This window comes from Canis lupus, chromosome 16, assembly GCF_011100685.1.
Source record: "Canis lupus familiaris isolate Mischka breed German Shepherd chromosome 16, alternate assembly UU_Cfam_GSD_1.0, whole genome shotgun sequence".
Classification (NCBI taxonomy): domain Eukaryota; kingdom Metazoa; phylum Chordata; class Mammalia; order Carnivora; family Canidae; genus Canis; species Canis lupus.
In genome coordinates this window covers 24423924-24450030 of record NC_049237.1, presented here as the reverse complement: position 1 = coordinate 24450030, position 26107 = coordinate 24423924, and the positions used below count along the sequence as shown (strand labels likewise).

General features: G+C 36.9%; 1 protein-coding gene across 5 annotated transcripts in view; it reads right to left on the bottom strand.

Annotated features, from left to right (window-relative positions):
- Positions 1-812: 812 nt before the first annotated feature.
- KAT6A (lysine acetyltransferase 6A) overlaps positions 813-26107 on the bottom strand; it is a 114055-nt gene continuing 88760 nt past the window's right edge. For all 5 annotated transcript variants that reach the window (XM_038559942.1, XM_038559943.1, XM_038559944.1 and 2 more), the window contains 9 exons: positions 24515-24630; positions 18660-18801; positions 17455-17616; positions 16286-16379; positions 14300-14531; positions 13357-13564; positions 11561-12163; positions 8423-8735; positions 813-6276 (listed from right to left, as the gene is read on the bottom strand). In XM_038559942.1, the coding sequence (XP_038415870.1) occupies positions 3542-6276; positions 8423-8735; positions 11561-12163; positions 13357-13564; positions 14300-14531; positions 16286-16379; positions 17455-17616; positions 18660-18801; positions 24515-24630 (4605 nt within the window). In that variant the 3' untranslated portion in view covers positions 813-3541. The remainder of the gene's footprint in view (positions 6277-8422; positions 8736-11560; positions 12164-13356; positions 13565-14299; positions 14532-16285; positions 16380-17454; positions 17617-18659; positions 18802-24514; positions 24631-26107) is intronic.

Below are 26107 nucleotides of genomic sequence, written 5' to 3'. Positions count from 1 at the left end.
AGAACTGCATTATGTTGAATTCACTTAACAGTAGCAAAGACAGGAAGCTTGTTTTGCAGACAGTCCACGAATGATTGCATGGTACAAGTAAGTCTTGGGTCCAAATCATGGTTACTTCAGCAAGCAAACACAAGGGAAACAGGTAATCTCTTTCCCAGAGAGGACCTGACTCTAGGGCCTAAACCTTGAATGGTGTGAGACGGAGAACAAATGCCTGGCTATGGGTACCTCGCGGACACTTCGTGAACTCCTCAGAAGAGTGGCAGCTAAAACTTGTACCTGGCTCACTGCCCCACTCCCAGCTGTCAGTCTCTCAAAGCTAAATCTAATTTTCTAGAGCCTGCCTCATATTCCAAAATTCTAAATGAAGAGAGGCAAGTACAACAACTCGGAAAAGATCAAAAGATCATTAATATTCAAGACCTTGATTTCTGGCAAATCTTCCTCTGTGATGTGATCAGGTAAGCTGAGATGAGAAAACTTTGTTCCAATTCTAGGAGCTACTTATTACTGTATTTCTGCTCTTTGGTTGACTGAATTACAGTCCCTTTAAGTTTTCAAATGGATTTCTCTCAAAAATCCAAAGTGTGGTTATGGTACCATTTTCACTGGAAAAGGAAACACGATCTATATTGTCAGCATTTAAATATATATATGAGCAAAGACTGGCATTTCAAAGTAAAGACCATGAACTTATACTTGGTGTATAAAGGGGAATGTGAAAAAGGCTAATATTTTTAAGTCTCTATTGTGTAGAAAAAGAACTGGAGTTTGAAATATTTGGGAGAAAAACTGCACATGCAAGACAGACATCCAAAATGGCTCAACATAATTTATTTTTTTTATGTTAAAATGTACAGAGTTCTTTTGAAAGTACTTGCTAGAAAGGGGAAAAAAAAGTGATATTACATACAAGGAGAGGAAGGGAGACCGACTGGCCCAGGAGCGCATGACATGGAGAAATACAAAGGCATCTAGGCACCCCTTCCCCGTAGCTTACAAGTCACCATGAACAAAGTACAAAGAGGTTACAAAACAGGAAAAGCAAATATAAACAGACAGGAATAGACTTAGCTTCATTTGTACATGCGGCTTTTAGAGGCATCTGGAGCTCTATTCACACACTCTAGAGATCTCTTTAAAGAGAATTTTTATCTTTCTTAAAATAGTTTTTAATATTCTACAACAAAGATAAAAAATTTTAAAGATGGAATGAAATGAAAAAGCTCTTATTTTTAAAAGGCATCAAAGTCACTAACAGTGAGTTTTTAAATTTCTTTTTTAGAAGATTACCCAAGTTATCTTGCTAAAAATACATTTTTTTTAAACAGAAGTGAAAAAATGACAGGTACCAATATTACTGTGTTGGATAATTTCTTTTATAATATAGAAAAGAACATTTTCTCTACAATAGTTCTACAGTCACAAAAAGGCTTGTGGAAAAGGGAGCTGCCCGATTGAATTTTTTTTTTTTAAAGAAACAAATGAAACCAAACACAACCGCAAACCAACTGAAACTGAATTCACGGCCCTCCTTTCAACAGCTTCTCCTTCTGCCTTGACCCACCCTCCTCCCAACATACCTCCCTCCCGGCCCACCCCGTCCCCACCCCAACCAGGAAGCAATGACAGAGCTGAAGATGTAGGGAGAGGGCAGCACAGTGCACTTTCTACATAGGATGACTGGGAACTGGAAGAGTATATACAGAGAAACTGGGTCCTACACAGCCTTGCACATGCTCAGAATCGATAGTGGGAAGATGTGGAATTCTGCCTTTTTCTACCTAACACGTTTATAATTGAGAAAGTCAATTAAAGTGTATAAAAAAAAACAACAAACCTGTGCATCTGAAAAAATTTAATGCCTAATTAGTACTTCAAAAATTTATCTATATAAAATGTACAAATAAAGGAGAGAATTTAATGCTTACAGGTATTTCTTTAAGCAGTACTTCCCCCTTTTGGATATTTGACTGCACATACCAAGTGGTATAATAGTTTCCATCTTCTAATGATGGAACATATATATAGATATATATATATATATATATTTTTTACCTATCCCTGGAGCAAGTAATAGGAAGAGAATGGGCGAACTGGCTGCACGAGAGAAAAGATAATGGGAGTTGGAAGCAACATAGGAACCTGCTAAAACCCTGCTGTCCAGATTTGCCCTACTATGCTGGTGGTTGGTTTATCCCTCTTCTCTTTTAACCACTCACAGGAGAGGGGCTGGTGCACTCTGATTCACAGGGAATGAACTCAGGATCTCAAGACAAATGAAAACTAGAGGTATGTATCATTTAAGTAGCTATAAAACTCACACCATGATCTCCCTTCTGTCATCTCTTCCGACATAAACAGTGTCAAATGTTTGTCAGGTATTTTTCAAATCACTGAAATGTACAGTCATCCATCAACACTTTAAGTAAGAGGCTAATCACTGGGGACTGCTGTTTGGGTTTAGTCAGAGTCGAAGGCTCAAGAATCAAGACCCTTAGCATCTCAAAGTACATACTTAAAAACAAGAGGCTGTATGGAATATGTGTTATGGCTGATTCACCAGGTGGTAAAAAACAAGAGGTATATTTCCTCTTTTTGATTGTTAATTGACCATCTTTATTCCTCCAAGGCGGGATTAGGATTGCAAACAGCTTTCCTCTGAGATTCTGCTGTTAACTGAGACTTACAGTATTTTTGTGTCTCTGAGTGCTGAGTGGGAATAGTAAAACAAAAACAAAATAAAAACAGAAAAAAAATTATATTACACTTGACTTAAGAAAAACAAACATTTCAATGTAGTCCAACTATAAAGAAACATTCTTGGGGAAAAGTTTCAAGAGGTGTGTGTGTGTGGTGTGTATGTGTGTATGCTTGTGCGTGTGTGTGTGTATGTGTGTGGGGGGAGTGGAGGGGATTTTAAAAGGAGAAGCATTTTCCTGCCTCGCTTTATTAATAATAATAATAATAATAATATTAACAATAATAATAAGTTTAAGGAGCTTGGGTTGTTCTCCATGTCCCCATCCGAGTCTCCCGTAAGTGCCTCCTGCTGGAATGAAGTAGGAAATGAAAGGTTGGGTCTGGAGGAAAGGGTCTGGTTAACCCCCGAGATGTATATATAACATTTAAAATGACAACATTGGGAGCTGCAAACAGTGAGGGGAAACACACATTTTAAAATAAAATAAAGATAATTCGCTTTTACACAAATTCTGTCCATGTGGTATGTAAAGAAAGTAAGGCTCTTTTTAATTATGAAAAGATTTTTGTGCATGTTTCCCCTATCCCCAAATCCATTTTTAGATGAGTTCTATTGTAAAATGTTCAAGATTGCGAAGAAAACCAAAACCCAGAACAAAATGAACCCAAAAAAAAGAGAAGACCAGGTTTTCTAAAAAATAAAATAAACCAAAGAAAAATTCCTCTAAATCTACAGCAATATTTTAACTGGAAAAAGGTCCATTTTTCTCTGGTTTGTCAGTATAAAAGGTTCCTTTATTTATATATATTTAAGTTTTTAGTTGCAAGTTCATCTTGCTCATCTTCTCATGTAAGGTCCATTGAGTGACTGCTTGGGCACGCCAGCAGCATTCATGTAGCTGTGATGGGAGGGGCCAGTGTACATCATGTTTCCATGAGGGTTTGGCTGCATAGGCTGCTGGGTATAGGCCTGGCTCCCCATCATCCCCATCTGCATCTGCATAGGATACTGTGCTGTCTGGTTCATGTAGGCAGGGTTACTATGGTAACTGCTGTTCATCATGGGCTGTGTCATCCGATAGCTGTTCATGGCATTCAAGGTGTTCATATTCATGGAATTGACATTATAAGCGGGGGTCGGCATCAAATTAACCCCCATGTTCATGCCACGCTGAACAGCCAACGCACGAGGGCCGGCCTGCATGGCAACCGCTGGTGGGCTGCGGCCATACAGCTGCTGCTGATGAGCAGCTGCAGAGGGCAGTGGCGCGGATTTGGAGCGGATGGAAATGTGCCCTTTGACTGGCATCTGCCCTTGCAACCTCTGGGTGTGAGGAATGCCAATGTTGGTGGCAGACATGTTGCACTGTAGCAGAGGTGACGTGAGGTTCATGGTGGTAGATGCCAAGTTTGGGGGCGGCGTCATGGTGGCTTGTGCTTGAGGGGTTCCAGCTAATGGATGAGATGGAGCTAGCTGAGCCAGTCCTGTATTAGACAAAGAAACACTGGTTGCATAGGAAGTCACAGCAGGAGAATGGCTATAAGGCATGGCATGAGGGTCCATAATGGTGTTTGTCAGCTGCTGCAACTTGGCTAAACTGAAGGTGGCTGATGGTTGAGAGTAGCTGCCAGCACCAAAGTCCCCTGGAATCCTCTCATAAATACTTATGTTCCCAGTGCTTCCCGATTCAGGGATCTCCATGATCATGGGCGCTGGAGTGAAACTGTTGTTCATACTGCACTGTGACAGCGGGGGCTGCTGCTGCGGTGGGGGCGGAGGCTGTGGCTGCTGGGGCTGGGGCTGTGGTGGCGGTGGGGCGGGCGGCGGTGGCTGCTGTGGCTGCTGGGGGGGTGGAGGCTGTGGTGCTGGTTGCGGCGGTGGCGCCGGTGGGGGCGGCTGCTGCTGCTGCTGCTGTTGCTGTTGCTGCTGCTGCTGCTGCTGTTGCTGCTGCTGCTGCTGTGGGGGTGGGGGCGGCGGCTGCTGCTGGTTACTGGGGGGCCTCTCCACCACACAGCTCTGAGGTGACTTGATGTTGCAGTTGGCTGCCGCAGGCTGGACACTGTTCTGCTGCATCATGCTGCAGCTGTTGCCCATGTTTGCCATTTGCTGAGTGACGACACAACTGTTCTGGGTGAGGCTGCTGGAGGACGACAAGCCACCATAGGAGCAGCTGCTCTGCGAAGAGTTATTCCCACAGATGCTGCCACCCATTGTAGAATCGTAACTGCTGGGGTTCTCGTAGTTTTCTGTGGTGCTCTCGATGCTGCCCAGGTCACTGAAGCCACTGTCCACCACCTGCTGAGAGTGGTCTGATACGGAAGGCACATCCATCATGGGGCTGGTCTCCATGTTCTGCATAGAGGGTGCGGACAGGGATCCTTGCTCCGGGCTGATCTGGGTGTAACCACTTTCGAGGGCAGGCACGTTGGGACTACTGACTGAACGGACCGACTGGCTGGGATGAGACTGAACGGAAGATATGGGACTATTATGTTCCGAAGCATGGCAGTCTTCAACCATTGACATCTGAGGGTCTTCATCAGCCTGGGTATAACTCTGCAGGGTCTGACATGCTGCCAGAGTTTCTTCACAGTCCTGGTAGGCTCCCTCGTGCTCGTTACTTTCTTCTTGAGTCAAAGACTGCACTGCTTGCACAGTTTCTAGATCCAGTTCACTGTGAGGAATCTCTTCTTCCTCTTTCAGCTCAATTAATTCTTCCTTAGAGTTTGAATCTTCTTCATGATCATCCTCAGACCCTGGCATATGCTCTGATACCATGGATGTTTCATGGGAAGTCTGTTCCTCTTCAGAATCTGGTTCTGTTTCATCTTTATCCTTTATATTCTCCCTACTGCTCTGAATATTAGTATCTAAAAAAGACTCCTGACTACCGGGCTCCTCCTTGACGTCTTCTCTAATGGGTTGTTCCTCTAGCTCTTTTTTCTTGGTAGGTTCCAGATGACCATCATCTTCATCATCTGCATCATGGTCCTCATTCTGGTTTGTCTCGATAGCCACTTCATCCTCTTCCTCTTGCTCCTGTTCTTCCAGTTCTTGTTGCTCCTCCTCTGATTGCCTCTGCTCCTCTGAGACACGGGGCTTCTCTTCTTCCTCTTCTATCTCAGGCTGTTTTGTTTCTGTCTCAGGACTGTTGCTATCCACTGGAGAAGCTGCTCTAACTTCACTGCTGGTTGTATCTTCTTCTTCTCCCTCTTCAACCTCTTCTGCTTCCGCGTGCATCTCCTCTTCTTCCTTTCCTTCTTCAGTTAAAGGCAAGTCTTCTTTTGGTTCCACAGTTTCTTCATTCTCTTGAAGTTTGGGTTTACGTCCTTGTTTGGGAATGGGGACTATGGGCTCAACAATGCATTCTTGAGTAGAAATGGGTATGATTTCCCGATTCAACTTAAATCCTGGTTTGCGACCAGGTCTTTTCTTCCAGTGGATAGGTTTGCGGCTTTTGCCTTTGGGCCACCCCTTTTTCTTTTTCATAGGCGTGGATGTATCTGGCTCAAGTTGAGAATCTTTCACATCACATTTTCTCAAGAGAGATACTGGCTTTAGGATAGGAGTGTCTATACAGGAGGGATAAAAAAAGAAACATCACATTAAAAAAAAAAATCACAAGATTTTGTGTTTGTACTAGTGCCTTTTTCTGAGATCATACATGCAACGGAAATGGTTTTACTAATCATCACAAACTCCTGATTACCTTCACTTTCAAGTTAAGAATTGAAAGGACAAACCTAATCAATGAGCTCTTCTAAAGTCACACAGTGACCTGGCTGAACAATGAGAATCCCAGTCAATGCTCTGCTGCCACCCACTAGTTAAAAATCAGGTTTATCATCACCAATCGCACGGCTTTAAGAAGTTAGTCTATATGTCAGTTTTCTCCTCTAGCAAATGGAGATAAGCGGTGTAAAGATGCAAATGCTCGGCAGTTATTACAACTGCTTCAGACAAGCGGTATTTACTGTGTAAGTAAAAAATCAGCTCGTCTCTTTTTTTTTTTTTTTCTCTCTCCTGTTTGCAATTTATATCATCTCTCTGGTTTTCTTGGTTTCCATACAATCATTACTTCAGGTAATATCATGAGTTAATTACCCCAGGCCATGACTAAGCAATCCTACATGAAAAACTGCTCAATGTTGTGTTTGTACAGGAATAGCCACAAGGCATTTAGTCCTAGACAAATACTGACCTAAAGAAAAAGTGAAAGCACCAATGACAATGATTTATTAGAAATAAATTTGATATTAGCATTATTTTCTCTCCATTACCTTTTTCTATTTTTAAAGATTGTAGTAAATTGTGCATAGCAGAAAATGTACCCTTCTAACCACATTTAGGTGTCCAATACAATGCGGCATTAAGTATATTCACATTTCCCATTAATTTTTAAAGGAAAGAACCCAAGGCAAGAATAGGATTTCTAAGAGGGAGCTAAAAAGGCACAGTTAGCAATAATAACTTGAAAATTAAGAAAGGAAATGGCCGCATCAGAGAATACTTGTCCAAGTCAACAAGAACTTAAATAGGGGATATTATTTTAGTCTACAATGATCCAAGAGAGAATTTTACTGAAGAGCCAAATTTATACAATTAAGTCTTTAGTTTCCTAGTTATAAAACTCAAAGTGTAACACAATAAAACTGTGGAAAATCATTTACAATAAAGCAAAGCACTCATCTTACCACTATATTAAAAGTACTTCTTATATAAAAATATGAGTGGGGAAAACACAAGTGTCTACTAGATATGAAATTGAGCAAATTTATTTTTTTAAAGAAGGATAAAAAGCTCAATTAGTTAATAAATAAAAGCTGTATCTCCATCACAAATGGCCAAATAGATTCTTCCAAATTCACCTGCCAAAGTAAAAATGCTCAGTTTGACAGCCCCTGCCCCACTCCACCCATTAAGGCAAACTCTGCTTATGCAGGCAGCATGATGCACTGGTAGAAACCTTAGGGTAGGATGTAAATGACTAGCCTGTGACCCCGCACATATACAAGCCCCAATTTATTGCTAAATGACAAGACTATTTTAAAAGTAAATCACTGGATTTTTTGCTATGCCATGAAATTTAACCTACCCTGAGGCATTTTTATTAGAAACTTACTACTCGCAGAGAAAGGCACATTAGAGATATGATTCAGAAGGATTCCTGAACAGATGTGAAGCAAGTCCAATTTACACAAATCTGATCTTAAGAACCATCATCTTAGTATGTATCCATTTATAGCAATATTTACTAAGTACCTATTTTAAGCACTCAGCATACAAGAATTAGCAAAATAGGTAAGTCCACAGAGTTTACTTTCTAATAAAGGGTTATTACTTCAATGTCTTCCTGATGCAAAGTTCAATCCACCCATTAACTAAAGATCCACATAATGGCTAAGAAAGGATTAGACAAAAAAGAACAACTTCCTAACAGCAAGATATTCTCTACAGAGGCAAAAACAGGTCCTATATGGAAGGGGAAACTAGGAAAAAAAAAAAACTTAAAAAAAAAAAAAGATAGAGGGCTCAATGAGAAAAAGGGGGTGAGTATACTTCACACAAATTTTGAGAGGTTACCAAGTCGACCGCCCTTCATTTGGGACATGTGTCGTTTTTTCAGCCTTTTGCTGGAAGGGTTTGGAGCTATCACTTACAGCCTGTTTCTTCAAAAACAATAAAACTTCCATAAAGCAACAGTTTTGTAAAACATACCATCGGCATCATCTGACTCTTCATCATCATCTTCATCTTTAGATTTCCTCTTAGTAGAGGATCGACACCTGAGCACATCCTGTGAGGACAAACGATGGAAGTACCCTCTGGAGAAGAGTTCATTTTCATCCTCTTCCTCTTCTTCTTCATCAATCTCAAATGTGGGTTCTAATCTTGGCATCGGCCTCTCGGAGTCAGAGTCTTCAAAAGGCTCATCTAACACCTCTGTAGTCTCTGAAATAGTTTCTGTGACCACACTGCTATTGTGGTGTTTGCGTTTTCGGACCCTCCTTCTTCGGTGAAGAATTGGTTTCTATTTAAAAGAGGAAGAAAGTATTTTATTTACAGTAACGAATACTATAATTTCTATTAATAACATAATTTATAGTTTTTGAACCTAACAGAATTAGCAATATAAAATGGTTTGCCAAGAGAGATTTTAAGTTTATTTATTTCAAAATACTATGGTAAGGTACTATACATAAAGTCATCACAGAAAGATGTTGGATAATTGAATACAACTTTGCAAAAGGCATGCCCAAAGAGCAGATACTATAATTCCATTAACAGTTCAGTTAAACTTAACACCCTAGGAAAATGCCTATTTCAATCCTGAAATGACACAGAAGCTGATCCTTTAACTTCTCTTTACTTCAAGAGAGAAAAAAAAAGTTTGTTTCATAGCTCTAAACAGAACCATCAGCAAAGCTGTATGATACTTTCATGAGCTATGAACCACCCATAAGGAGTCATAGTAGAATGTAAAAATATGGAGCCGATACGTATTTCTTGATGCTAGTGAAGCATTTCAAAAGTAATAAATCTGTTATTGGAATTTGGCACATTAGGCACAATCTTGTACTAGGATTGATTGAATACCTTAAACCCTACAATAGATACAACAAAATGATAAAGATGATGCACCAAGATGATCTAAGCTAATCTCCTCATTCTATATAGGCGAGAAAGGCTACAGGGCTTGTTAAAGGTCACATATCCAGTCAGTATAGAAATGGCTGGAAAACATAGTCTCTGATTCCCAGTCAAGAGAATTTCTTTAAGAACTTCTAGTATTTTGTACATGATCTCACTGCGTGTTATATAATATTCTGTTGGTTACATAGGGAAATAGCATAACTTTATCTTATAAATAAGCAATATAAGCCTGGAATGGCAAAACTATAGTCTTCATGATCACGTAATGAATGGCAGAGTTAGCCAGTGTTCAGTTTTTCTCTAAATTTAAATTTACTACTCCTTTTACTTGACAATACAGCTTTCAAATTAGGTTAATCATATCTGTTTCTGCTCTTTGGAAAACTGCTGATTGGAACATGAAATATACAAGATGAACCGAGAATACTCTATAGTACTAGAAAGTAAGGAAATGCTCAAAACAAAGCAAAAAAACCTCACAATGATGAGGGTATATATTAAGTTAAAGGGATACTTTTAGTTTTAAAACTAAAGTTAAAGACTCCTCATGGCCAAAGCTAGAACAATTTGAGCAACACATTAAATCAAGTTGGTACTGCTGGGTTATAACTCAATGTATCAAGTAATATCTGAGTCCATGCTGGTATAAATAAATGCTTGAAGAAACAAACAGATGGGTGGGAATGAATAAATAACGAAGTAGAATTCCAAAAATTTAACACAGATATTCTGCTCCTAAGGAATAGAGTGTAACTCTCCACATATCTGAAGTGTGGGCTGTTGTCAGTGACTACCTTCCAAAGAGTACAGTATGGGAAAGGGGGAAAAATGGAGTGGAGAAACCTGATAAACACAACCTCAAACCTGGGGATCAAGGCTGACATCAATAGTGAAAAGTCATAATGGCAGTAATACTCTGTGTTTGGTGTATAGGTGTGTGTATACATACATATATAACAAGATAGCCTTTATATGATGTGACAAAATGACACTTTACCTCTGTGGTCTTCTTCCCAAAAACATATTACCCCATTCTACTATCATGAGGGGCATTCTAAAAAACCTAGCCAGAACTCGTGAAACTGTCAAGGTAGTCAAAAACAAGGAGTCTGAAAAAATGTCCTGACCAAGAAGAACCAAAGAGGCATGGCTACTAAGTGTAGTGTGGTGTGCTGGATGCGGTCCTGGAACAGAAAAAGGACATAAGGGAAAACTGAGGAGATCCAAATAAAGTATGGACTTTAGTTAATAAAACACTGGTTCACTATTTGTGACAAATGTGCTGTACCAACATAAGAATAGGGGAAACCGGGTGTAAGGAATTTAGAACTCTCTGTACTTCCTTTGCAATAATTGCATACATCTAAAAGTGTTCTAAAATTAAAAACTTATTTTTTTTATATAAAGTCCTACTTGTTTTTTCCATAAGGTTCTGCTAAGGAAAGGAACAATTTCACTGCTTTGGATGAAAGCTGGTACCCCACTACTATAGGGTGGTTCCACCCAGGGGGCTGAGCTCAGTCTGGCTGGCTTGTGGCAATGCTTTAAATTCACTCCACAGCCTGCAATGGTTCTGGTATACAATTTACCAAAACTCATTATCATCATCACAACGTATTTATAAACTGGCTATTGTTCCAACTTTGCAAGATGATGAAATAAAGTTGAGAAAATATTTTTAAAACCAGGTTAAGTCAAACCACTGGAAGAAAAAAGGGAGAGATGGAGACGGAAGATGAGAACACAGGGGGAAAAGTCCCATCCAAGATGAATGGCATCATTCTGAGCACCCCAACGTAGGGCACCACTGCTCGTCTAGCTATCAAATACTTTCCTCCTTTTCTAACATAAACATTTCTAATCTCTGCATACTTTAAAATATTTTTTAAATCTCTGAAATTCATGATTACAACATCAAGACACCAAGTTGAAAAGTTTGTCAGCTCTTCAATAAGCTTATGGTGTCTGTGTTCATTTTCGTGAACCACAGAAGCCATCTCCACATTTCACAGGTTCACTGGGAAGATCATAAGCTACAGTATATTGAGGCATAAAGTCTAAAAAAAAAAAAAAAAACACACTAACAGTTTCTATATTTACTTTTTTGGAATCCAAGCATAGACAGATGTATACAATAAACTGCAACTGGGGAAAGAACAGACAAGTAAAAAACAAACAAACAAACAAAGAAAATTGCCTTACTTTTCTCTTCAATGTGGGCTTTGTCAGAATGGGTGGGGAGCTGGACCGAGGGCTTTCCGGCTCCTCCTCCTCCTCACTACTCTCACTGAAGCCTCTGAGGAGGGCCCTGTCACCATCACTATAGCGGCGGGGCAACCTATCGTTGCCTTCAGGTAACCTACACTTCAGTGCCTCGGGGCTCTTCTTGAGCTGTCCTCGCCAGAGCTCAACCCCCTCACTCAATCTTCTTTTGGGAATGTCTGGCTTCCCATCCTGGCTCGACTGCTCCTGAGAGGCTGCCAACTGCTCCTCACTTTCAGTATATTGTTCTTGGGAGGTTTCGGATTTTTCCTCACATTCTCCATATTGTTCCTGAGGAGTTGATGTCTCTTCCAAGAGCAGTTTAGATTCTTTATCACTAAAACGTTCCTGGGTTTTTCTGTTCTTCCTCCCCCAGCGGCCTCTCCGGGATGGCTGATTATTTGCAGGAAGACTATCACGGGGAAGGACTTGTTTGTTCAGACGGGTCGAACTGGCTGGTGCTGTAACTTCTGGTTTCTTTTCACTTTCTACTGAAGAATAAGAATCTTGCTCTTTGTTTTCTCGAGATGCAGACTTTCCCACCTGATTTTAGAAAATAAAACCATGCTGGTTAATTTTTCAGTCTTATTTGGTTATACCTCCTACTTGACCTCTTAAAAACAGAGATAAGAAAACGGAGCTTTAAAAAATAAAAGTATTATTTAATAGCTATCATGAATATTTCTCAGGTTTAGGCACTGCTTTAAATAATTTTTAAGATTCACTCAATCCTTACAACCACTGTATGAAGTATTATTATTATACCCTCATTTTACAAACAAGGTACCTGAGGCACAAAAAATACAAGTAACTTGCCCTACGGTATGCAACAGCAAATATGGAAGCTGGGATATAAACCCAGGCAGTCTGATCCAAGAGCTAGTGCTCTTAGCCACTATACAATCCCACCTTCAATAAACAAAGTGAATAGCACTGTTCTTATAAATATTAAATGATAAAAATTTACCAAATTTCTCAGCAATAAAGTTTATAAACAGAGAGGAGATGGGCTCTGGGGCATGGGCATGAGGAGAAAGAGGGTGTTTGAAAAAAATGAAAGAAAATGTAATTATTTTGATTTATTTTTATTCTAAATATTTAATTTCATTTTGAAAATTAAATTACATTAAACAGGGGTGTGAAACTGTTTACGTTTTTCAAAGGAGGACATAGATTTTTAAAGGATGAAAGCACAACTTAAAAAAAAGAACAGAGAAAGGTATGCATCATGTGAAGAAAAATACTGAAAACTATACAATGTTAACATTCCCTCATTAACCCTTTAATGGCTAAAGACATTTGGGTAACCACTGAATTATTTAATGCTCTACTAGAAAACATACACATGTTCACATTATTTCCTTAAATTTATTTTAAGGAAAAGGGATCGTTGTTTCATTTTTTAACAATAGTCAGAATTAAACTCAGATTCCTCAATTACTACTACACGGCTTAAAATTTAGCCATTTATCAGCACTCTGGTAAGAAATTCTTAGTTCTAAGTAACACATTATAACAAATTTGAAGGTCTCCTAATGATCCACGGCTTAAAAATACACAAATAAGTAAACAAAACCCAGTCTTTCTGAAATCTCCATCACTGAAATCAACTATGAAATTCTAATGTGAACTGACTGTATTGGTTTAAGATATTGTAACATGTTTCACAAATACTCATGAACAAGTCAAAAATAGAGCCTTCCGTCATCAAAAATAGAGACTACTCATGCCCTTACACTTGTCTCTAATTCTCTTTCCTGGCACTGCGGCTCTTCGTTTTCTCCTTCCTCAGCCTCCTCCTCTTCCTCCTCCGAGACAACAGAATTGGAGACAATGACAGGAGTCCAGCGCAAGCATTCTGGATCTACATCCACAGGTCGCAAATTCAGCTGAAGCTTTGCCATGTGATCCTGGATAAGTTTTTCCCGGCGGATTATCACAAATCTGGAACCAAAGCAAAGTTTACAGCAATCAATGGTGTGTGTACAAGGAGTGCCTGACAATGAATATGGAGCTATAACCCCCACAGAACCCTGGAGATGATGACAAATGCTTCAAAAATGGCCTGCTTGGGAGGATAAAATATAGAAATATGTCACTATACGAGATAGCTAAGAAATACGGAATTGGACAGATACTTCACAGTCAACAAGAGCAATGGATGAAGTCATTTGAACCATTCACTGTCTCACACTTCCAATCTCTGGAATTTCTGCTACTCTCTCGTACTCTATCTCTATTGTCCAGCTTTCTAGTCCAATGCCTCCTTCCTTTCTCTGTGATCTTTTCCCATACTCTCTAGATAAGGGGGAATTAAACTTCCCCTGTCCTATATTTTATTTTGTATCACTTACATGGAAAAAAATCATGGGTATATTCTATTAGACGTTATTTCTAGAGTTTTTATTTACTTCCTGTATTGTGAAGGAGCTCCCAACATTAGAAAATAAAAGATTCAATAGCATAGGTCCAAAAGTTAGAAGGAAGACTAGAAAAAAACAGTTAAAAAGAAAATATGGTCAATAGTATCAAATATCACAGAAATAAAAATGGTCTCTCAGGATCACTAAATGTACCACTTATATTAGTTTATGCCTTTTTATTGATAATATGGCTGCCTGATCCAAACACTTCCACATAATTATCTTTTGAGAGTGTGCCAAGGGGTATGATACTCACTGGTCACTACGGAAGTCCAGCATTCTTAGGTGGTGGAGTGTGGAAGTAATGTCTTGAGGGCAGATTCCAGTCAACTTGCTTAACTTCTTAATGCTGATTTGCTTGTCATTTTGGTGATAAAGGCACTCCAATATTACACTTTTCCAATAAGCCATGTAGGAAAGACGACCTAGATCGGATAATGGTTTCTCTGGAGACCCTGCTTGGCCTTCACGCTTTGATAACAAATAACCTAAAGAAACCCCCGAATCACAAATATGTCAGAGAGCCTAAAATAGGCTAATTCACCAAAATAGCAATCCCCTCTTCACAATCAATCTAAGCAAAATAGGCAATAATAATGTCAAAGATATATTCCTTCAAGAAAAAGAACAAAATTGAAAAATTACTCCAACACATATTTCCACAAGATGACGTAATTTGTACATACTGAACATTAGGTTATTATTACTCTATCTATACTTACTATAAATCACGTTAAAACATTCAAATTGTTAAAAAATCATAGGACTTCATATTAACAGGCTGCATTAACAAGATTAAGGCAATAATCCTTTTTATTTTATGGGGGGAACCTCCCTTGCATGTTTTATTTGGACCACCAGATGGCAACAGCTACACCTGAATTGTTGAACAATACAAAAGAATGCCTTCATTTTTATGTAATCCTATCTGTTAAGATTGTGGTTCTTCTGCGAGTGAATCAGATGACCATTTCTCACTTCAGCCAAAGCTCTCCTAACAATTACCTCACCTTAATTCTTAGTAAGCAAGGATGTCAGCGTGAGGATGTCCCCGTGAGTGTATGGTGGGATTTGTCCTCCTGTTTAGAGCAGGACTCTCAAGAACAGGAAGAGAAAGGCATAAATACTAAGAGAAAGCACTGACAATGGAGATGGCAGAAGAAATGCAGTTTTTTTGTTATCAAAGGACGCTTTACTAAAAGCAGTCTGTAAATAGTGTAACATGGGAAAATAGATTACGTTACGAAAAGCAAATGAAAAAAAAAACTGTAATCATAGACTGTTGTTTGTGTATCTCAAAAGTATAACTAATTAGTATAATAAAATATTTTCCCTTAACTTTCCTATTTAATGGCATAACATCCAAACATGAGTCCTATTTCAGAACAATATATTGATATTAAAGGAAACAATCTGAGTTGCACTCTCTACTACCAATCTAAAAAGGCCAAGAAAATGTACAAAATCATCATCAATGGCACATATTTCCAATAAAATATTCAGGAGTACAGTCTAAGGCCAACTAGAATAAGCTGCACTGGTCCATCTGAGAATTAACTCCTTAACACTGGTGATATAATCATCTGATATTTAGGACTGCCTATATAAAAATATTCCTCAAAACTTGCTATTCTATAATCAATATAAAATTTATTGTAAACATATATTTACTTTCTAAGCAAGACTATCAACATGTAAAACAAGATTCAAAATCTACATTGACTTTTTTAGAGCTGTTAGCTTTTAATTTTTAAGTCAGATTGAATTATTTCCTACACCATTTACTTTTAGGGTTTTTTTAAAGGTGCACTGCATATTTTAACCACTAGGTAGAGCCCGTAACTAAAAAATGATGTACGCATTTTCTCAGGTAATTGGGTAACAAAAAATAAGGCGAGCGCTGTATTTCTCTACTGTACTAACTTAAGTAGTTATATAATGTATTGAGTATTACTGTCAGAATTATCATAAAACTAAGTTCCACTGTAAATTCAGAGTTTATAATTAAAAGTATTTGCAATAGGTCACACAAAAGTGAGTATTCAGTATAAGCTATTTTAAAATATTTCATGTCCAATCAAAAGAAAAAAAAAAATTCATGACTTTAGGTTTTAAAGTCCCACACTGCAGTATGACAAAAGATACTAGCAACCAATAAATCATCTGTAAATCTCTAAAAATACAGATATCACAGAAGGTCCACAAGAAGAGATAATGAAAAACTGTATTATATAATCCTTACTGAAATCGATGAGAAACCTGCCATAGCCCTTACGCTGGTATTGGGGAAGAATCATTATACAGGAAACGTTGTACTTCTGTTGGCAGTGCTTTTCCTGGTAAAGAAAATTGTAAAACAACATGTGGATAAGACTGAATAGTAATGCTAATTATCAAGAAACAAAGACTAACAGTCAAAACCACAGCCCTGGTCCTTTGAGAATAGCAAGCTCATCAAGAAAAAAATACCCCACTGGGAGGAGCTAGGACAATGTTAAGTCATTGCCATTACCCACAAAGCAACCATCCCAGGAGAATAAAAATATAAAATAAAATTATGCCATCTAACACCATCTGCAACTCCAAAACAGTATGTCATTGCCTAAGATGAACAGAGGAATCTGAGTCCCAATCAATCTGCAAAGCTACAAATGATGAGTCAGTGTGGTACTCCAGAAATGGGAAAATTCATCAACCATTTCAAAGATTCTCTTATTTCCTGCTCTGGTGATACACAGGGCAGTCCCATCTCTCCACTGGTTGTACCTAACTTCACAAAAAATAATCTGAAAATGTTGGGTACAGTTCCTTTAAAAATCAGGCAGTATCTATAAAATTACATTTAACTTCTGAAATAGCCAACTAACAGAAAGCTGGTACTTTCCACTTACCTGTTTCATACACTTAGATTTTATCATAGGCTAACTTAAGTATAAGTACATCTTTTATGTGGTTTGACTACAAAAAAACACCTTTTGTTCTCCCCAAGAGAATGGAAGATTATTAGGAGAGAAAAATATCCTTGAATTAAAATGGCTTCTTATTCTTATTTAAATTCTTCAAATTTAAACTAGGAAGAGAAGATTTAAACTGAGAAACAGCTCACAGAGGTAATGACTGTTTATTTCACAAGTTCTGGCTATTATTACCCTGGGAATAGAAGTGATTTAAAACCTTTTCCTCTAGAGTATAAATGGCAGCTCATGTTCCTAGGAGAGTAGAGTCTGTTGAATGTTATTAGGCACCTTCTAGCACTTGATATGATTCTGAATGTTCCTTCTATTTTCCTTTCCAAAAAGCCAGATAGTACTTAGAAGGTGCTGATAGTGTAGTTTCTCCTCAGGGGAAGTGACAAAGATTGTTTTAGATTTCCATGTGAATTCAAACAAATTTTAAACTGAATATACTTACTTTAGAAAAGTAGCCAACAAGGTGGCAGCCCTTGACATCATTCTGTGTTAGTACATAAAAAAGAAATGGCTCCACGTCATAATAGAGCGTTTTGTGGTCAAGAAACAACTTTGCCAAGAGACACAGGTTCTGACAATAAATGGTACTGACATTCCCATCAACCTAGAGGAAAATAATAGAACAAAATGGTCAGGAAAAGTGGCTCTTTAGTTCAAGAGTACACATCACTTACAAATACCTGTGAGTAACATTGTCCAGCCTCAGAGAAGCTGTCAGTAATCAGAACCTGGAAGCTATCCTTTCAACAGTAGAATTAGAACACCTGCTGTTTTAAGACTACTAAACATATAAAATACTGTACTTCGACAAAGTATGAATAGCTAGACAAAGAAATGATGACTCTTTTAAAAACAGCACTTTTTGCTTTTAAACAGGACTGGCGCAAATCGAACTCAAATAAAAAAAAATACCAAAAAAAAAAAAAAAAAAGATAAAATAAACGAGACTGGCTGTAGTAATCCCTTAGATGGCAAGCTGATGTGATTCATTTTTAAAAGGAATCCAACAAAAGATCTAAAAGCAACCTCTTCTAAAATACATATGTTAAGTAAAACAAGATATAACTATAGTCTGATCTCTGCCAGCAGCTAGAAGCAACACAGTCTGACCGCCACGATTAGATTTACCCCCAAATAAAGCTATTTTCAGGAGTATTAACTATTGCCAGAGGCACCAAGCAGGTTTCCTAGGTTGGAACTCAGCAAATGCAATATTCCCAGACACAAAGTCATATCATCATGACAAAGTGAAAAAAAATTTTTTTTATATCTTTACAAAATAAGGTTTACTACAGCTATTAAATATACCTCTACAAAATATTCCTTTAAGTAAAGCAAGAGAAATTTTTTCATTTAAATACCATTTCATACAATTTTATCACATCTAAACATAACCAATTAACCAATCAGTTGGCATTTTTATAATCAAATGGAATCCTGAAACAGAATAATTTATTTTGAGATCAAGCTTGTGTGATCTTGGTACCATTTGGATTGGCCTAATTCTTCTTCTCATACAGCTGAATTACTGGGACTCAATAGTGAGTAAAATAACATTTCAAAAAAAACTCCAAGTACAATTAGATGCAGTTCAGATGGCACTACATTTGAAATGATAGGAAGATAACTATAAAACATCTACTTTACCTCAAAGACAGAAATATTATTTTTTCTGTAAATCTCATTGGCAGGAGGATGGAACCAACCACATTTCTTCATGTGCTGCTGGAGAATAGTTCTACTTTTCATATATTTTAGACAGAATTCACAAAGATACAATTTAGGGAGCCTGTAAATAATTAAAAAAAGACAGGGCTTTTTATAAGACTGCAAACTTTCACAACTATCGTTTTTTGAATCTCATTACTACTCGAATAAAAAGGTAGAGAATGTATTGTTATCCCCATTAATGAAAGAGAAAACAAACTAAAGATAAAACTAATTTGGTTAGCGGCATCTAACTAGTTAACAAGGAGGGCAAGAGTGAAAAGTAAAGATACTCAATTCAGTGCTCTTCCTATTAGACTAAATGCTTCCCAGACTTTTTAAAAAGTTACCCACTTGGCAGACAATGCAAATCGCATATTTTCCCCTCCTTGATAATCTCTAATAAAGTAGAAAATAAAGCCTACCTTCAGAACACACCAATAAGTGAAGAAGATTTTCTCAGCTATATATTCTTTCTTCCTTTATTTGATCATTCATCCATTTTTTTTGGAACAACATGGCTTTGGACAGCATGGGTCCGCTTATATGTGGATTTTTCTTGGTAAATACAGTAATGTAAATATATTTTCTCTTCTTTAAGATTTTGTTAATAATATTTTCTTCTCTCTAGCTTACTTTATTCTAAGAATATAATATATAGTACATGTAATAAAAAGCATGTGTCACTTGACTGTTTATGCTATTGGTAAGGCTTGTGGTCAACAGCAGATTATTAGTTAAGTTTTTGGGAAGTCAAAAGTTATACATGGATTTCTGACTGTGTGGAGTTGGTGCCCCTCACCATGGTGTTGTTCAAGGGTCAACTGTGCTACTACTGTGTGTCAGGCCCTGTGCTAGGTGCACTAGGTATAGAGTGCTGAGAAATATGGATATAAAATGGGTATTATAAAAGCAGATTTTATATATCTTTTTAAGTATAAAACTGTAATAATATGTCTTTTCAGGTTTGGACATACTACACTACCTCCTTCCCTCTACCCCTGAAATTCTGGCTTTCCCTCTGGTTAAATATCACATTAAACCCTGAAGCTTAAAAGCCAACAAGTGAAATAAAAGTTCAAATTATTCTTTCAGATGTTGTTATTAATTTATATTTATACAATAGTAGTATTTTAGCAGTAATTTAATATGACATCTTTACGATGTCCCTTTTATGAGGAGCTAGGCAATAAAGTTACTGGATGAATTCATAAAGTAATGGAAGTAAGAGTCTAAATTAAAAGCCAGTGGCTTTTACACCTATTGCAGTCTCATCCAGAAGACCACGTGGCTCTTCTAATATAAAATACACACCTCATTTATCCTCAGCACAAAAACTTCCCTGTATCCTGAACTGTGTCCACAACTGGTCATGCCTTGCTAATCTGAGATCTGATACCATCACTAAAAACTGTATATAGAAAAATACTAGATATGATGACAAGAACTATAATCTAAACAAATAACTGCATTTTTTCTCAAATAAATAAGTAATACATAAGTAATAAGCTAAAGGAAATTTTAATAAACCTCATTAAATTTAGTTGTACCAGTTTGGATAGCTATGCTTTAAAACTATTACATCAGAATTAAAGAAAAAAATAGATTAACACAGAAAAATCTCTAATTTCCTAAAGTGTGAAGACCACACTATTTTTTCAAGTACTACTTTGGAAGCCACTTTTAAAACATAATTATACCTTATCTGAAAACATCTAACATTCAACAAAGGCCTTTGTCAAGGTAGACTTATGGAGCACTAGCCCTGTATGCAGTTAGTGTTTCACACTCAAACAAGGGTGGGAAAAGGTATGTGATTTTTTTCCTTCTACCTTGGAGATTTACAATGTGCATTTACTCTTCCAAAACAGTCTCACAGCTTACTTCTAAAACTGTTGTTCACAGCACACTAAATGCTTCCAGGGAACTGGTGAGGTACAGTATTTCTAAGTATTTACAATACCTAATACTAGTTTCCAAAATCTCTCATATTAGACAAACCAATATAACCTGATATTATATCATTAGTACAAAAGTCATTCCAGAATAAAGTAGTGAGAATAACAAATAATAACTGACATTACAAACTGAAGTAAAAAAACTGGAGCCAAGAGCATAGAAAAGAAAGGTTTCCTGGCTGACCATGCTTATTTCCTTTGCATGCTGCCTCAAACCCCACAACTTAGAGAAGGAATGGCAATAAGACAGAGAGTTTTCTTCTTCTTTACCACCAGAACTAAAAAAAGTCTCAAAACAAAATGGCCACAACTATAAACTTCATCTAATATGGGCACTAGCTATACAAACTGAGTCTCAGAGCTGACCCACAACTGCCACACTATTTTCCTCAATATGTAGATTTTGAATAATTTCTTCTTAAAAGGAAGGCAGAAGGAGGTTCTCCCTGTGTAACTAATGGCATCCTCCTTCTTCCAACTACTCTACCACTTACTTTTATTTACCAGTGCTAAATTCTCAATGAGCAATTTTAACTTGTTGCCACATGAAGATACAGAAGAATCTGTGCATACAGTTTCACTCTGAAAACTAAATATTACAACTAAATATTCCCTACAATGTGAATTGGAGAAACATAAAATCCTGGGGAAAAAGGAAGGGAGGGAAGAGTGACAGAACACTACACTTTCCAGATTATGCTAAAGATAAATGCCAAATTTAAAAGCATCCAATTCAACTTTTAGGTCTTGGTACAGAGACATGAAAATAAAGTACAACTTATTTTCTAAGGTCTATGAAAGAAGGCCTAATTTTTAAAGCTCTCACAGTAAGCAAGTTGTTCAAGAAAACCTAGGAGGAATGAAATCTATAAAAAAAATTACTGCCAAGTCTTATCTGGTAAATCATAAATTCATGCTATTCCCTTGGAATAAATAGCAAGATGCATGACATTTTCTTGATTAAAAAAAAAACTTCAGCAAATTTTAGTATCTGAAAAATAAAGTAAAAGCAAGCATCATAATCTACTTGATTCCAATTTAGTTCTTGCTGAAAACATTTTAAAATAAAGGCTCTTACTTTATTATAACCAAGCCCACTGGGATAACACTGTTAGTGTAAAGGGAATCATCTGATAAAACTCCTGGAAAACAAAATGTTTTAGTAACAGTATATATGGCTAAAGTTCTTTCATTGAAAAAATGTATCAACCAGAAAGAACATCAAATCACATGATGTGATTATAGAAGAGTATGAATACTCTTAGCCATAAAGGATACTGTTGGGTACTACTTTTTGTCATTGTCTTCCTGATAGCATCTAGGCCTTGACTATCCAATAGGTGAAAGGTCACTTTGATTAGCTGCATCATGGGGTGTAGCTTCCATACCTAAAGTTTATTCTAGAGCCAGCCACTATGCTGACACTCTTAACTGGGCTGCAGCTACATTGCTTCCCTTACTTGAAGGATGATGCAAATATTCTTCCCAGGAACTCTTACAGTATCCTTTTGGCTTCTAAACATTGCCCCAGGTAGCAGCAATTTGTGTAGCCTTATTATAATAAGTCCATTTTTGGTAAAATTTTAATACAACAAAAAATTCTATCAAATATTACTTAAATTAAAGATTATGGTAAAAGCCATGTGAGATCAATCTAGATACAGATGCTATATGGAGTAGGGCAAGCTCAGTGATTAAAAGTTATGGCTATGTGATTAAGAGAAAAGTGAGATTAAATCCGGTCCTGCAACTTATAAACTGTGTGGTCTTGAATATGTTTGCTGGGCTCTGGTCTGGAAGATGAAGATATTACTATCTACCTCACACAAAATTATTCCAGAGATGTTTAGTCTAGTACCAGCTTAATGATGGTAACTAAAGCTACTATTAATTTATGATTAATAGTTTTATTCTCCTTTCATTCATTTTTTTCATCATTTAATGGTCACCCAAAGACCTTAAGGATGCTGGTCTTCTGTAACTGGGGCTGTAGTATATAATCTATGCATCAAATCAAGTCAGGAACAAGATCAAAAGGAAGAGGAAATTTCCCAAGCTACTCAATTACATAGAACCCATTCTTTAGGATATCAGTATGATTTCCTTGCAAAAAGGTTAATAATGCTAAACTGCTCAGGAGTAAAGGATTTCCCACCATCACAGTTACTCTTGCCTTTAGCCCATCTATGCCATGTTTTAGGGGGTTCTCTATGAAACTGTCTGCCAGATATGAACATCATATGGCCTATTACAGAAACTTAGGGTTAAAACTCTGGTTTATACAATTCAATGTCTAAGACTTAATCATACTGCTCCAAATGAAGCAGCATTACTGACTTCATTGTTGTTTCATTTTGATTTGTTTCTTAAGTCAGGGATGCAAGATTACTTAATATACAATGCACACAAATATCTGGGTATTATGGGAAATAATGCATAATCCCACTTCCCAAAGATTTTCCTTTTGGGATCTTTCTTCTTTCTTATTTGCTGCAATTGTTCTGTTCTTGCATGCTTTGGGATTTTGAATTTTTAAAAAAGTGTTCAAAACCTTTAGTAATAAGAAATAACTTAGAAATAATTCAGCATAAAATAATAAGTAGTTATTAACCAAGTAAGGACACAGGATTTTTATTTGGAAAACATAAGATCTCTAAACATTTTAGCCAACTCAAGTTTAATAGAACAAGCCTAAACTCACTTAAAATTATATATATATATAAATGTAACTAAAAGAATTACAAATAGAGAAAAAAATCACAATTACTAAAGAATCTATTATCCTATAGAATATTTTTTGATGGAAAATTCAGGGAATACTCCACAACAGATAAGGCAATGTACCAGAAAAATGTCTAAAATTTTACTTAAGAAAGTTGGTAAATTTTATAGTTCCTATCCCATTGCTGCTTTCTACTATGATTCCTATTTATTATTTATTTTTCTGTAGGCAATGTTTATTAAGAATAAATTGAAAACCAATTCCATCAAACCGAAGAGATCAGATACTGACAATCTTACCAGAATAAAAAACACATTTCTAAAGAAGCCTTTTCATATCTTAATAAGCAACAGCCTCGTGGTTCCACTCTCATCAATCTCTTGAAAAGCAAGTGCTGATGCTGGCTCTCTAAATCCATCTCTACATCAATTTCCTCTCTACCCTTGGGTCAAGGTGAGATTTACAGGTTTTAACTCATTTTAATGATCACAACAAACTCTATGAGGTAAGTACTAGTTTTACCCCATTTTGCAGATGAAGAAACTGAGGTATAGGCTAGCTGGGCAACTTCTAAGGTTATACAGCTTATAAATGTCAGAACGGAGAACGGAGTCATGAAACCTATCTGGCTTCACTAAACATATTGCCTCATTCCAAAAAGCTGGTGACTGGTTACTTTTAATGTCTGGAAATCCAAGCTATTTACATGTAGTATTACTACATACCATTTGTCCAATTATTCCTGCAAAAACATTCACTAAGTTCATTAAATTATAAAATTTTAGATAAAAGTCTACTCAATGAAAGTTTACTTGTACTTAAGTAGCATGAAGTATGAAGGCAAATTTCTCTTAAAGAAATATGTTCCTCTTCTTGTTCTGACCATGTGTCAGGTTCCCAATTTTAAATAATAGCTTTTGGACAGGTTACAGAAAAGAAAAATCTAAAGCCAACTGGGATTAAGTGGCTACCAGAATATGCTGCTACTATGGATGTTTAAAATCCACCAGTTTCCTCAAATGTATAAAGATAAGCGGACTAAAATGTCCCCAAGATCTAGTGTTGGGAGTTCTAAGAAACTACAAACAAAAGGTAAAGGGTCTCTCAAAACATACCTTGAATATTCTTGAGGATATGGGGAGGAGTACCAGGTGTGAATTTCATACTTCCCAAACTCAATGACAGAGGGACAGCGGACTTGTGGATCAGGGGGACCAGTCACTCCAACTTTCTGTGCAGTCAAAAAATACATCACAAAAGTTAGCTAAATTAAATCTACTGAGATTGATATAATGAAAAAGCTGAAATTAGATGTTGTCTTCTCAGAGTTCCACAGAAGAACAAAAAAAGCGAGGAATAAGCTAACAAGTTTTGAAATAAGCTGTATTATTTTTTGTAAACAGGGTATTCAAATGGACAACAAAAATGCTAATCTTTGAAAACCAAATGCAATTGGTGTCATTGTATTTTCCACATTTAATAAGACTGCGAATATTTTCCACAATTAAATTCACTCCCTTAATGACTTAGTTATTAAAGAGAAGCTGCTGACATTTGGGGATATAAGACAAAGAATAACTTTTAACAAGGAGGGAGAAGGAACTCTGAATACTTGCCAGTGTCACTACACAAGTGCCTCACCTGATTACAGCAACAACCCACTAAACATGTGAGCAGGGAGAATAGAGTGACTTTCTGGTTTGGAAAAGTAGATTATATTAAAAGAATATGACAAAAAAGTATCAAAAGAGTCTTCATTTTACACTGCCCCTAAAATTCCCTTCATCAGTAGTTATTCATAGATTTAACCAACCAAAAAAAAAAAAAACTGTTATACACATATCATTATCCCTTTTATCTATCTTCTGTTTATAATGAAAACAATCTCTATGCCTCCATCTCTGCAAAAACCTGAACTACATTATCTAAAAAAAAGAGTAATTTGTAAAGCCTTTATGACTTCCACACCAGCAATTTAAATATAAGCCACTGCTGAGGACTACAAAGATCAGGTTTTAAAACTTCAAATTCAAGAGCAATTTGATGTGCTCTACAACCAATACAGGAAGAGATTCATACATAGACACATACATACATATATATTATGTACATAATATTTATCATGGACACTCTATAAATATTCATTTAAGACTTAACATTAGGGCGCCTGGGTGGCTCAGTCAGTTAAGTGTCCACTCTTGGTTTCAGCTCAGGTCATGATCTCCAGTCGTAGGACTAAGCCTCACCTAGGGCTCCATGCTTAGCTCAGAATCTGCTTGTCCCTCTTCCTCCCCCCCTCTGCCTCCTCTGCTCATTCTAAAATAAATAAATTCTTCTTTTTTTGAAGGCTTAACATTAAAATTGACTTAAGTTAGAATTTAGTCTAATCAAAGTATTAATAACTCCTCAACAAAAGGATAACTAACATTATTCTTCAACTTTATGCTTTAAAAATCAGACAGATTTATTAAAAGTCTCTTGTTGGAGCCCATAGAGAGACAGACACACCCCCACAAACCCCTACACACTTTCTAACAAAACAAAAAAGATCAGATATTTTTATTCAGTTTTAGTAAATTCATTTAAGGAAGGAAGAAACCTCTTCACAACAACTAATTTGAGAACTCTCTCTGGCCTTTCTAACCATTATCTTTTATAAAAAGGCCAAGGGACTTATCTCAGGTTTCATGCTGGAATACAGCTAGGTG